The 13,415-nt window shown below is 38.6% G+C and overlaps 3 protein-coding genes across 5 annotated transcripts; 2 read left to right on the top strand and 1 right to left on the bottom strand.

Annotated features, from left to right (window-relative positions):
* Positions 1 to 560: 560 nt before the first annotated feature.
* echs1 (enoyl CoA hydratase, short chain, 1, mitochondrial) lies at positions 561 to 5,721 on the top strand. 3 transcript variants are annotated; one of them, XM_051417500.1, is made up of 8 exons: positions 561 to 711; positions 2,317 to 2,511; positions 2,632 to 2,759; positions 3,551 to 3,650; positions 3,764 to 3,868; positions 4,479 to 4,598; positions 4,693 to 4,760; positions 4,864 to 5,721. In XM_051417500.1, the coding sequence occupies exons 1-8, from the start codon at positions 621 to 623 to the stop codon at positions 4,927 to 4,929; spliced, it is 873 nt and encodes a 290-aa protein (XP_051273460.1). In that variant the 5' UTR covers positions 561 to 620; the 3' UTR covers positions 4,930 to 5,721. The 3 variants fall into 3 exon arrangements, with proteins under 3 accessions (XP_051273460.1, XP_051273442.1, XP_051273451.1); XM_051417482.1 differs by having other exon boundaries at positions 566 to 719; positions 2,322 to 2,511; XM_051417491.1 differs by having other exon boundaries at positions 579 to 714.
* Positions 5,722 to 8,463: 2,742 nt separating this feature from the next.
* On the top strand, positions 8,464 to 10,314 carry fuom (fucose mutarotase). Its single transcript, XM_051417690.1, has 6 exons — positions 8,464 to 8,755; positions 8,938 to 9,006; positions 9,095 to 9,165; positions 9,304 to 9,402; positions 9,500 to 9,573; positions 9,946 to 10,314. The coding sequence occupies exons 1-6, from the start codon at positions 8,671 to 8,673 to the stop codon at positions 10,010 to 10,012; spliced, it is 465 nt and encodes a 154-aa protein (XP_051273650.1). The 5' UTR covers positions 8,464 to 8,670; the 3' UTR covers positions 10,013 to 10,314.
* si:ch211-217g15.3 (uncharacterized protein LOC368914 homolog) lies at positions 10,312 to 11,792 on the bottom strand. The gene is made up of 4 exons (XM_051417546.1): positions 11,675 to 11,792; positions 11,473 to 11,536; positions 11,295 to 11,332; positions 10,312 to 11,204 (listed from the first exon to the last, which is right to left on the bottom strand). Exons 1-4 carry the CDS (start codon positions 11,680 to 11,682, stop codon positions 10,487 to 10,489), a joined length of 828 nt encoding a protein of 275 aa, XP_051273506.1. The 5' UTR covers positions 11,683 to 11,792; the 3' UTR covers positions 10,312 to 10,486.
* Between the last annotated feature and the right edge of the window lie 1,623 nt (positions 11,793 to 13,415).

Here is a 13,415-nt window from a genome sequence, read left to right as displayed (position 1 = left end):
TATTTATTGTATTGGCTGATTTATTAATCACACTCCTGTTTTAATAAGGTAACCAGGTTAATTTGATGATGATAATAAAAATATTTACAAGGTTGTTATATTTCTCTTTTTTTTTTTTTAAAGGAGACCTCCTGTTGATGAATATCCCTTCATGTAATCCTTTTGTGAACATGTTTACATTAGGATTTTGTGGTTATTGTCTGTTTTACCAAATATCTATCTATCTTTTTAAATTAAAACTAAAAATCACGAGATAAATGTAAATTGAACATTACTGAATTATATACATTTTGTCAACATTACCAGGATTCATATTGAATAAACGTATGGTAACCTAATATAATAAATACAATTCACAATTATTATGTTATTTCTACATAATTAATTAAATAGATTTCTTTTTCTGGGATAAAACATAAAAAAAAAAAACAATAAGTAAGAATAAGCAATACTAACACAGTAATAACACTCCGCAGACACCAGGTGGCGGTAACTCGAGTTTATGCTCACGCTACCGCATTAAAAAAAAAAAAACACCAACCAAGAAGAATACTAAAGCGGAAAGGGCTTTTATTTTGGAGGAAGTTCATTGACCACAGTCTGCCGTCGTTGTCGCTGTCATGGCTTTCCTCTGCTCGACTGCTGCTTCGCTCCTGAAGACCTCCAGAGCAGCGCCGGGCCTCCTGTCCGCTGCCCGGCTCTACAGCTCAGGTGTGTGGGTCCGTTTATTGTAGCTACACCTTATATTTATATTATATATGCTGTTAATGTAGCTACAACAACAACAACAACAACAACAACATCTGCCCCCTGCCACAATGTCAAGAAACCTGCGTCACTCAGTGTGCGACGCTTAGTGAAGTTAGTTAGATATTATTTATTATTGCAGGGGCAGAGCTAGAGGGGTGTAATGGGGTTGCTGCCCCCCCCACAGTTTGGTGTATAATGTGTTAAAAAAAAAAAAACAGGAATTAGTTTAAGAATATGTTAAAGTGACATTTAAGACTACTTGATAGGCTTAAGTTTAATGAAAAAATATTTGGAAAACATGTTTAAAGCTTTAGTAGTCAACATATTTACTTATAAGATATATTAACACCCTAATCCAGAGAGAAAGAGTGAGAGAAAAGCTCAAACCTGTCTGCGCAAGAAGAGAGGGAGAGACCCCGGTGCTGTCGGCCCTGGCAGAAGAGCTTTGCAGCATGCATGGGAATTAATTAAAATACTACATATTTGAATATATATGCTCAATTTTGTGTGTGAAAGCACGTGTGTGTGATGTTGTGTAGAGCTCATGCATTTGCCACCTCATGTTTTTCTAATCTGAACACCTAACAGTGAAAATTTTACAGTTTATATTCTATAATGCATAAATGTGTTAATTTCATTTGTAATCATACATTTCTCTACTGTCCCAGACGCTCTGTCTTTGTGTCCCAGATGTCATTTTTATTGTCCCTGGGACAACGGGACATTTTTAAGTTCAAGCTCAGAGATAAAAGCTGCACAAGTACCAACTATGAGTCTTTGTTCTGTAACTTTGCTCCACAAGTTGTATCAGGGGCCTCTAAAGCGTCTTTAAGGCCTTGACACGAGGCTGTTAGAGTTGATCTTACACTTCTTCTTCAATGATTAACCCGGGCTTCACTTTGCCTTTATGATAATCAGTGTTTCTGTTATGAGGATAAGTCGGCTCAACTCAGACCACTTTGGTGACCCATCACCTGGTTGAAAGACTACACTCCTCCCTATATCTCCACTCCATATCTCCACTCCTCCTGTATGTAATATAAGGTGAATCTAGTTTCCTCAAAAGGTATTAAAAAGGCTTCAAAAGTCCTAATAGTTTTCTCTTGCTTGCTATAGGCAGTAACATAGTTATACAAGTTATACACCATTTTTTTTATCCGTTTGCAGGCTGTCAGGAGTCGTTACAGACTTATAAAGTGGCACTTTCATTGCTGCTAGTTAACTTAAGTGCATCAATATTTTTTATGGGTTAATCCATTCTCTGCTGTTTATTTGGTTCCAGGTTGTGTGATGAGCTATTATTATATATTGCTGGGAAGTACAGATTAAGTACAGATTTGATATATAATACATTCATACATTATACTTAATACATTATTTTAAGCCGTATTGTCCTTGCTTGTTTTTTGTCTTTAATACCTTAATATTTTGGCCAGTATGACGGTGAAACAGGTATTAAATTCTGTGTGGCATGAACAAGGTCTGAAATAACCCCTGCAAAAACCATTGATACACTAAGTCCACAAAAGTCTCACCTGACCTGTTGGTTTTCTGTTCTTCATGCAGGTCAGTATGAGTATATTCTGGTGGAAAAGCGAGGTGACCAGAGTAACGTGGGTTTCATCCAGTTGAACCGGCCTAAGGCTCTGAACGCTTTGTGTGACGGGCTGATGAAGGAGGTGGGACAAGCCCTGGACGCCTTTGAAACTGACAGTGAAGTCGGAGCTATAGTCATCACCGGCAGTGACAGAGCTTTTGCTGGTGAGGGAATCCAATTGTGTTTTCTGTGCTTGTTTCTGTGTTTTTTCCTCCTGTGAGGAGCAGAGAATGAACAATGAGCTCGATTATATCAGTGTTGAGCTCAGCTTTTGTGTTTTTCAGCCGGAGCGGACATTAAAGAGATGCAGAATCGAACCTTCCAGGAGTGTTACGGTGGAAACTTCCTGGCTCACTGGAACAGAGTGTCCACAGTGAAGAAGCCTGTGATTGCCGCTGTCAATGGATTTGCTGTGAGTGTCTTTTTTTGTTATTTGTATAAAGGTATGTAGTGTGGTTACAAACAGATAAATGAAAACAATATACAAACATGACATAAGAAAGCAAGAAAATGTATATAAGAAATAAGTTGCAAATATTAAAAGAAAGGTGCACTCATGAGTAATTAAGCAAATGAGCAGGTACAGTATACAAAGTAATGATGAACTTTTCCGCTGTGTACTATTTCTGCTTCAAGGACCAGGTTGTCCTCCCTCTCTTATCTCCCACTTTTTCCACCTTCCTCCATTGGCTAAATCCTTAAACTTAAAGTATCTAATTTCAGGTCCAGGACTTCAGTTATACAGCAGCATTTATCTGTATAATATCCCAATAGGATTTAAGTACCTTCCATTTGCTTTTTGGCCATATTTGTACACCTACATTACCCCAACTGAAATTCAGTACAATTAAATCCAAACAAACATATTTTCCTCCGATTTAAAATGTATTAGTTGTGTATTCTGGTTGCACTTGCACATAACCTGTATGGTCAAAGTATAAGGAAGCATAGACCTATCTAGAATATCTTTGTATACTGTAGCTTTAGGATTGTCCTTAATTAAAACTAAAGGGCCTAGTGAAAACAGTTCCAAACCTTTTGACCATATAGTGTAGCTTTTAACACTGTATATCAGTTCAAGGATGTACAACATGTAAGTGGATTATGAAACAATGAAAAGTGAGACTAGTCACTGTGCAATGACCTTTAATGTGCTTCCTTGTGCTGTTTGTGTGTTTCATGCTGTACGTTGTGCTGTTTCAGCTTGGTGGAGGCTGTGAGCTGGCGATGATGTGCGACATCATCTATGCCGGCGAGAAGGCGCAGTTCGGCCAACCAGAGATCCTGTTGGGGACCATTCCTGGTAAAGACTCGTTCATATCTGCTTTCCTTCCTGTACAGACTTCGCTTCCTTATTCTAAGATTACCAGATTCTTGCCGTGGGTGCAGCTGTTCATGACTTCTGTCTACCTGCAGGGGCGGGTGGCACCCAGCGGCTGACCCGTGCGGTGGGGAAATCCCTGGCTATGGAGATGGTTCTTACAGGAGACAGAATTAATGCACAAGAAGCCAAACAATCAGGTAACAGGCGTGTTAGAAAGGACTATTACTGTCCTTAAAGGTCCAATGTGTAACATTAAGGAGGATTTATTGGCAGAAGTGGAATGTAATATTCATAGGTATGTTTTCATTAGTTTATAATCACCTGAAAATAAGATTTGTTGTGTTTTCATTATCTTAGAATGAGACATTTTTACATCTACCATGTTGAACCGCCATGTTCTATAAGTAGCCCAGAAGGGGCTACCGTAGTTTCTTCGGCAAGCTTTGAATGGGAGGGTGAGGCAAAGGTGTTTTAAACAGCAACTACACCTCTAGATGCCATTAAATCCTACACACTGGTCCTTTAAGTACAATTTTCAGGCACTTTGAGTATTTCCATTTTATGCTTCTTTAAAATATTATACCTTTTATACTCCACTACATCGACATTCTGATAATACTACTGTATTTCTGTAATGGTACTTTTAACTTTTTTTAAAGTAAAGGATCTGAAAACTTACAGCTGACATGCACTCGACTAAAGATTAGATTAGGTCAGATTGAAGATTAGATTGCACCAGAGTACTTAATAAACAAGTCATAGGTAAAATGTATGATACTTGATTCAGTAGCTTTCTGTGTTTTCCAGGTTTGGTGAGTAAAATCTATCCTGTGGACCAGCTGGTGTCTGAAGCTGTTAAATGTGGGGAGAAAATTGCTTCCAACTCCAAACTGGTCTCTGCGATGGCTAAAGAGGCTGTTAACGCAGGTGTGTAAACTAATTTTAAAATTTTAAGTATCTTAAAACATATGAATTGAATAAGTTTTAATGTTGTCTGATGTGCTCTTCTGTGTGATTGCAGCTTATGAACTGACTTTGGCTGAGGGTAATCGTTTGGAAAAGCGTTTATTCCACGCTACCTTTGCTACTGTGAGTAAAAGAGCCCATCTGAGAGCGAGTGAGAGGGGTTGACTCTGACTTTGACGTTCCAATTATGACGTTTGTGTGTGTGTGTCTGTGTTTTTCCGTGCAGGACGATCGCAAAGAAGGCATGACGGCATTTGTGGAGAAGAGAAAGGCCAGTTTCCAGGACAATTAGAAAAGAGCAGATCGAGAGCTCGGCCAAGGACACAAAGGCTGCGTTCACACTGAAAGCCCTCGTGCTCAATTCTGATTTATTGCTCGGATGTGATTTTTGTTTGGCTGTTCACATTATGTTTTTAATGTGGCCCATATCTAATTAATAATTCCAATGTGAACAGGTCACAGTTCTGAAGTGACCCACATGACAAACGTAGATCTATAGGGACATAAAAGTCACATAAATGTTCACACTGAGGCCACATTGCAACATAACTACATAAGTAGCTCAAATCAGAATTCAAAAGATCAGATTGATTTGTGATTTATGCTGTTCAAACTGTCGTAAGTCACATATTAGCAAAAACATAATCAGATTTGGGTCACTTTGGCCTGCAGTCTGAGCGCTGCCAAAGTTCCTGATATCAGCGGGTCATTTCCTTATCTGCAATAAGTTTAATGATACAGAAATCCTGATGGTAGTGGAACATACGCTGTTTGAATTAGGATTTGGCACCGAGTGAGTGTCTTATTACAGTGAAGCCCTGCTGCCAGTGGAGACTCAGTATCAAAATCAAATGCAGTCTGGTTGCAAGAGTGCAGGGGGTTTGTGTGTGAAGACCATTTGATAACTGTGTTATAATCAGTAATTAACAGGGGGAATCTATCTTGATGACTCTTACTGACTTTGCCTTTTCATTTTCACTGTCAAAAGTTTGTCTGCATTTCGTAGGCAACTTGTTTCTGTGTACATTTTACAAATAAAGCTCTAGGGTGGTTTTCAGTACTGTAACTGAGACATGAACAGAAATGGGAAGGTGTGTCTGCTGAATTTAAGATAAGATGATCCTTTTATTGATCCCACCGAGGACAGAATAAGTAGAGAAACTTAAATAGAATAAGTAATTAAATGTGTATAAAATAAGAAAAGAATAAAAAATAGAAATTGTATGAGAGCAAATAGCCACAAAATGTAAAATGACAAGCAATAGTAGTACACATACAGTTAATCATCTCAGAAGCGTGACATAATGATATAATGAATGATATGTAACAGTAACATGATACCACCATCTTTAACAGTGTGCACCAGAGTATCATATATATATATATATATAATTTATTAACTGTTAGAGACATTGTGGTCTTATTTGATATATCATCACACCAGTGTGCTCTGCAGGCCACCAGATGGGGCTCTTGTGCTGTTACACAAAGCAGAAACTGGACCCGGACTATAAATTGAACGGGCCTGTTGCGTAGACGCGCACCGGGTCGTGTGGAGAAAGGCGCTTCATTTGGTGCAACTGAGTGCAAAGTGACAATTATAAAGTCAAGTCATTAAGAGACTGTAAAGGAATAAATCATCGGGCACTGGTGATAGAGAAACAAATTAGTTGTCAGCATTATGTTTTGTAATTGTTCTCATAAGTCAACCAAACAAACTTTGTGATTTCTTTATTTATATATAATTAATAAGCCCAAATTTTATCGCACCACAGATTTATGCATCTTTAAAGAATCAAAGGCTTCGATTTAAAGGTCTTATAGCCGATTGCCTTTTCACAAATTGTCACTGAAGCTGATTTTTTCTGTAAGATTTAACCTTAAAATAATCATATAATCTCAGTAGTAATTACTGCATGCCAAAAAAATACTACTTTTATTGAAAATAGATCTTTGTTTAAACGATCTTTTAAGTCTTGCTCATCACCTATATTGCCTAAAAAATATTTGGGCACACAGCAAAACCATAATTTTGACTTCAAAGAAAACACCAGAACAAATTTGGTTAGTGTGCTCTTTCTCTTGCAGCTCCAATCATCTTGAGGCACCTTTTTTTTTCTCTGATCTTCACACGGCGGCGCCCCATATCTTCACAAGGCCATGGCCTAATTGATTTTTATTTTCATTCAATATTCCCCTGGAGCTTGCTTTCTTGTCAGCCCCCTGGAACAAAACTTTTTTTAAAAAGGGAAGAAAAAAAAAACTCGTCTCCTCACTCCGCAGGGAAGCACAAAAAGTCTGCAGAGAGGGCCCGAAAAGAAGCTCCTCTTTGAGGCTACCGAAAGGTCAAAATAATAAATGTAGACTCAATTGAGGCTCTCCGCACGGACAAAGGGGGCAAAACGTTACATTTTGGCAGCGTAGACCCTCATAGCGTGATAAACTCATTTAAAGAAGCCGATATAAAGAGAGAGCAGCATGGGTCCACACAGGGAGAAAGGGGCTTTCAGTCCGGCAGACAGGCCTGGCTCCTGCAAGGGCCCTTTCTCCTGCTCAGCAGCCTCCCAGCCCTCTCCAAAAAAAAATCACTCTCATACTCCTAAACTATACGCTGGTGACTTTATCTGTGTTTTTACATTCAGTTTATTTTTATATTTTCATGGATTCGTTTGCATGCATGGCTATCAATTCATTTGCATCACTCAAAATAAAAGTAAACTGAAAGAATAAGCTACATAAACATGAATCCTGAGCTACATATTACCATAAAGTTAATAATAAATAGTTTTCTATAGAAAGGGATTTGTGTAAAGTAATGCACAATTAGCAGAAAACACACTATTTTTAGAGTGGCATATGGCACACAGAACATCCCAACTCCAAAATACATCGTAGGTCTTTAAGTTAGAAATATTATAAACAAACTAAAGCAAATATTTGCACATTAAAAACTCGCAATAGGCAACAGCAACAAATGTCTCCCGTTCGTTATTAACAGCAGCTGGATGAGGATTGTTAATTCAGTATATAGGCCTGCAACACTGAACTGTGACTTGACTTTTATAAAAAAAAAAAAAAAAAGCCTTTTTATATGCAGATCTCAGATTTTTTTTTACAGAACCGGGATTTGCGGTCATGGAAAGGATTCCTCAGCATTTTTCTGCCATCCAGCTGAGAGTTTTTCTGGCTCAGATGAAACAGGCCGGGGTGGAGTGGTTTTCATCTGACAAATATTTTCATTATCTCACATTCTTGGCACCAGAGACCGTGTCGGAATAACACATTCACCCGGTGTCTGCTTTGAATTATGCCCACCCAAGGGTGTCAGAAACAACATCTACCGAAGATTAACCGACTATGCAGTATGTCGGACTAATGACACCACCCAATTTTATGGCCTCATATAGGCTCTTACAAACTCATTAGATAGAGAAACGTTTGCTTATTGTTTGCAAAAGTGACTGCACCTTTTTTGGGAAATAATGAATCAAACACAAAACCTACATATTAATCTTATTCCATACTAATTAGGTAATGTATCACTTTTTCACTATAGGCCAACCTTACAGAGCAATTAACATATTATAAACACAACTGAAATAGAAAATAATATTCCATTTATTTATACACTGGGCTTTCAGACAAACAATAAACTATAATATTTGAATTTTAAGTTTGTGAAAGTGACCCGATGTGCCAGCCCCTCTAACCCAATCAGATTAGAGTCTCTGATCACATGACGCGTCTACAACAAAAAGATGAAGTCAAGATAATTAATAGTTAATAACCTACAAATACCTTCGTCCGACAGACCGAAAACATAAAGCAGTGTGACACTTGGCTTTAGTAACAGGAGATATCATCGTAATACACATGTGAGACTCGCTACTGGCTAAACTGCTTTTGTTTTGTTGCTAATAGATTTTATCGGCTTGTCTGGCGGATACAAACGAACCAGGAAGTACGCTGGAGTGACCGCTCTCGCGTCGCTTCCCGACTCTCTCCAGCCCTCTCTGGCTGTGTAGCTGCCAGTATGGTCGTACTGAAAGGGATCCCCTCTGTTTTATCACCTGAACTGCTGTATGCTCTCGCTAAAATGGGCCATGGGGACGAACTGGGTATGTTATTGAACAACATACACACACAGGTCGCCTTTGTCGTAGGCTGTGCTAGCAGTGATAGCCTGTAAAGTGTGTACAGTAAAGGGCAAGTAGGCTAAGTTCATGTAAACAAACCAGTGTCAAGAGTGAAAGAGCAGGAAGGGGTAATTCACTCACTGACTCTTTCTTTTTTTTTTCAGTTCTTGCTGATGCAAATTTTCCAGCATCTTCCATCTGTAGTTGTGGTCCAACAGAGATAAGAGCTGATGGTATGTAAATGCATACATCTGTCAGTACACATCTTCAGGGGGGAGTGTGTGTAATAAATTGTTCCACCTGTGTCTGATCTTTATGTAGGTTTGGGAATCCCACAGCTTTTGGAGGCAATTTTGAAGCTGTTGCCCCTGGATACCTACGTCCCCTATCCGGTACAGGACCCATAAATCTAAAGCTAAAACCACTGAGGGATGTCTTGTCGGTGGCACTAATGAGTGCATATTCCTGCAGGACACTTTTCTTATCTTTTTAAATGTAATTGTCGAATATGTGCTAATATGTCTCCACAGGCTGCAGTGATGGATCTGGTAGACAGCGACAAACAGAGGTGTCTAGCCGTCCCTGTGTGGGACACTTATACACAGCTCCTGGGTCAGGCTGGGTCTCCGGTAAAACAGCCTGCTCACCCAGTGATTCAAGAATAAAGTAGTAGTGTAGATCCTTTGATTTTTGACTCTTTGTGTGTTTATTTCTGTTTACATGCAGGCTCCTCTTCAGAAAGTGGAACGGTTTGCTTTCTATGAACGAGCCAAGAAAGCGTACGCTGTTGTGGCAACAGGGTGTGTATTTTCTCTGTCTTCATTTGAATCTCATAGCTGAATAAAAGGCATGTGTCACTTTGTAAAAGACAGACATTATCTACTGAAGACACCTCTGTAGATTTCATTCAAGTCACTTGTCTTTTACAGAAATCAGCAAACCTTCTTAAGTCATAAAATGGGTACCTGTTCTCTGTGATAACTCTGTAGCCTGATAATCTGACTCAGTTGCCATTTCTTTTCACTTCCTTCACTATATGAATTTCTGAACAAATATGAGATGTGGGCGGCAGTTCGGAGCTCTGGATGCTAAAAAATCTCCACAAAAGTCTCATTATTATTTCAGTTAAATATTTTCCTCTCTTATATTCCTCTGCTCCTCTGTCTATACAGGGAAACAGCTCTGTATGGTAACCTGATACTGAAGAAGGGCGTCATTCCTGCTGAGCTGCTACAGTGACACACACACACACACACACACACATTTTAAAAGTAATGATGCTATAATGTAAATTTCAGTCACAACTGTAATTATTTCTAATCAGAATCAAGAAATGTTGAATATTTTTGCTTGAAATTAATTTTCAGTTTTGTTCAGTTTCCACCAGAAGCTGTAAATTCAAAACATAATTTATTCTTGTTCATGTGTAATTAACTGTAAATATGATCTGATTTAATCTCCAGTTTACAAGGAGCAGAAATTGTTTTGTACTTCTGTGTTGTGCATACATTTCAATAAATAAAACATGAAGTCGTTGATAAGTGTGTTAAAATATCTTTATTATCGAGATACATAAACATACATTATTGTTCATTCTTATTGAGTTTAATGGAGTCAAATGACATTTATGATTTAATCACCTGTCGCAGCTACAGTATATTAGTTATATTTGATTTGAAACAACAAGGATTAACACAGGTTGTTGCTGAAGGATCACTGGTGGTAGAAATCATCCAGATCTTCCTCTGGTTCGCTGTGCTTCCTCTGAGGCAGCACATCAGCGGCAGCTTCAGTATCACCTTGGTACGGGATGAGCTGTGAGACATCTATGTGGTACAGGTCGTCCATGTCTGCCTCTGGTTGAAGGTGAACTTTGACCTCACTCTCGCCCACGACCTCATGTGTCAGCGGCTCCGCCTGCACAGGCAAACGCTCGTGGTCGCGATGATACAGCTCGTCCTCATCCATCTCTGGTTCAGAGAGAGCAACGCGGACCTTGTCACCAGCTTTGTACTCAGCGTTGAGTGGGGCCAGATATCCACCCAGCTGCTCCATCGCTTTGTGGTAGACCTCATCCCAGTCCTGCTCGGGTTCTTCTAAGTTCACCTGGCTGAAAACAGGGTGGTCGTCATCATCTTTATCCTCCTCTGGTTCCTGTTTGTGCTCCATGTTGGCAGCAAGCACTCCCTGGATGTCGGCATCAGGGAGGGCGCCCGTCATTTTGAGGTGAAGTTTGAGGAGATCGGTCAGCGAAGGGTGGGATAGCATATCCAAGTCTTCCTCGGCATTCAGAGGCTGTTTGCCCGGTTCGCTGCCCGTTACAATCTTCCAAATCCCCATGGCAGGGTCGATGTCATAGGCAGTCTTATCCATGTCCTCTGGAGGCTCCACTTCCACTCCCCAGGACATCTCTCCTTTGTCATTTATGGACCTGAAATAAAAGTCATACCATCTCAGCCTGCATTTCCTCAATCCTAGAGATTATTATCTTTCATTTCAGTTGAAGGAAATTACAACTTACATAACAGTATCCTGGAATGCTTCATCTGTATGTTTATCCTGAGAAAAGAACACAATCATTACATGACTGCTGTCCAAATACAAGACATGGACCATACCAACATGTTTGAATAATGTATGATATGATCTGAGGCTGTAGAGTTGAATATTGTGGAGAGCCAGGAGCAATATATACATACCCAGGGTTTATATGGCTTCGCTGAGATGCCAAATATTAGAGAAACACAGACGATTAGAGAAAACCTACAAGTGAAGACTCAGAATTAATGCCAAGATTTCAAGTCCTCATGTGACAAACATTATACTTAAAGTCAAAGAAACAGACCACACAGTCTATACACTGTTGAGCATTAAAACCAGGTTAACAATCAGTTTTCTTACCTGAACATGGTGTTTGACTTCCACCTCAACGTTTTAGATCTGAACAATAAGAAATCTGTCACTTCAGTTCACCTGCTGTGTAAATGAAGGACCAAAGTTCCAGCAGTAAACTGGTTATATTTTGACCTTTGTATCGTCTGAACGCAGGAACGTCACCTGATATGATTCATCTAGTCTAGTCCGCATTGTGTTTAACAAAGTGGTTCAGCACCATTTTGTCCAAATAAAATCGTCTCACCCAGTGGCTGACTACGGTTAAATTCCTCATTCTGTCATCAAGTCTAATAAGTGTGAATGTACATATATGTATATAAACTTATAAAACGAGGCTTGTCATCATTGGAGGCAATCTCAATGCAGAGAGATATAGAGATGAGATTCTGCAACCAGTGGCAATCCCATATCTCCACAGTCTGGGACCGAACTCTATCCTCCAAGATCACAAGTGCATGTTCCTTACAAATGGGGCACCATTTGTAAGGGAACTAAACAGGCTTTCCCACGGTATAAGATTTATTGCCAAAAAGCATTGTTACCACAGAGAAATAACCTACCAAACACAAATTTCCTTACTTTTTGTACTTTTTTAAGTTTATATACATACATATATATGTATGTGGTATAACAGACAGCATATCAGTTTCACTCTTGTTTTTCTTAACCTTTGTTATTCTACTGTGTTCAGAATGTAATTCCTGTCTGATTTCTTACGTGTACACAGTTAAGAATACTGAATTCTATACTGATTTAATACAAATAATATAATAACAAGTATTATAACAAAAGTTTTGTGATTAATCTTCCTTGTCAGCAATCACTGATCACAGGGTTACAACGCCCTGTGGCTTCAAAGCTGAGGCTGAGAGATTTTATCTCCAGATAACCTTCAACATGCAGTTATAGTTTCTCTAATCTACTTAAGTCTCTATTACCTGCACTCAAAGTATCTTCAATGCAATAAAAATGTGTTTTATTGTTTGTTATTAGACTATGTGGACTTCAAAATGCAGCAGTTTAACTGAGTGAAGTTGTGATTAACACTTTACTTTAAGTCTTCATATTTAGCATTTATAAGCAGTATACAAACTTTTAATAAATATTTGATAACACACGATGATGTAGCGAAGTGTTGAGTGTTTAACTTTATTGTCATTCATTATCTGTTTATACAGCAGCCTCCACTTACAGGTTACATTATAGTGTGTTACAAACCATTTATTAAATGTTTATATGCTGCTTATAAATGCGAAATAGGACTGAAATAAAATGTTACCCAATTTGTTTATTTTATTTAATGCTCTGGTCTGTATCATATTTTTTTTTCCTTTTTGTTTTCATTTATATTTCAGTGTATATTGTTGTTCTTCAGTAGCCTACCTTGTATTATAGTCTACAATACTATACTATTATACTATAGTCAGTCAACCCATTTCAATTCAGGCTGAAATATCATCAATAACATTAATTTCACCCTCAGGATAAATTTATCACTTTCATCTCCTGATTTTTCATCAAGCACCATCATCGGGTCAACATTTTGATCAAGTACTTCAGTTCATGAACAAATATCTTCATAAGTAGGTAAGCTGAGTAAGTAAGTAAGTTATTAAATGTTAGCATGCTAACACACTAATGCTAATGTTAGTGTTTAGCTCAAAGGACCACTGTGCCTATAAGCACCGCCTCACAGAGCCTCTCGCATAGCTGGAGACTGTGAGTTTTGTTTCACGTTTGCTAAAGT

The sequence above is a fragment of the Dicentrarchus labrax genome, unplaced genomic scaffold, assembly GCF_905237075.1.
Source record: "Dicentrarchus labrax unplaced genomic scaffold, dlabrax2021, whole genome shotgun sequence".
Lineage (NCBI taxonomy): Eukaryota > Metazoa > Chordata > Actinopteri > Moronidae > Dicentrarchus > Dicentrarchus labrax.
Note: the sequence above shows the minus strand (reverse complement) of the source record. Positions and strands in the feature narration are given on the sequence as shown.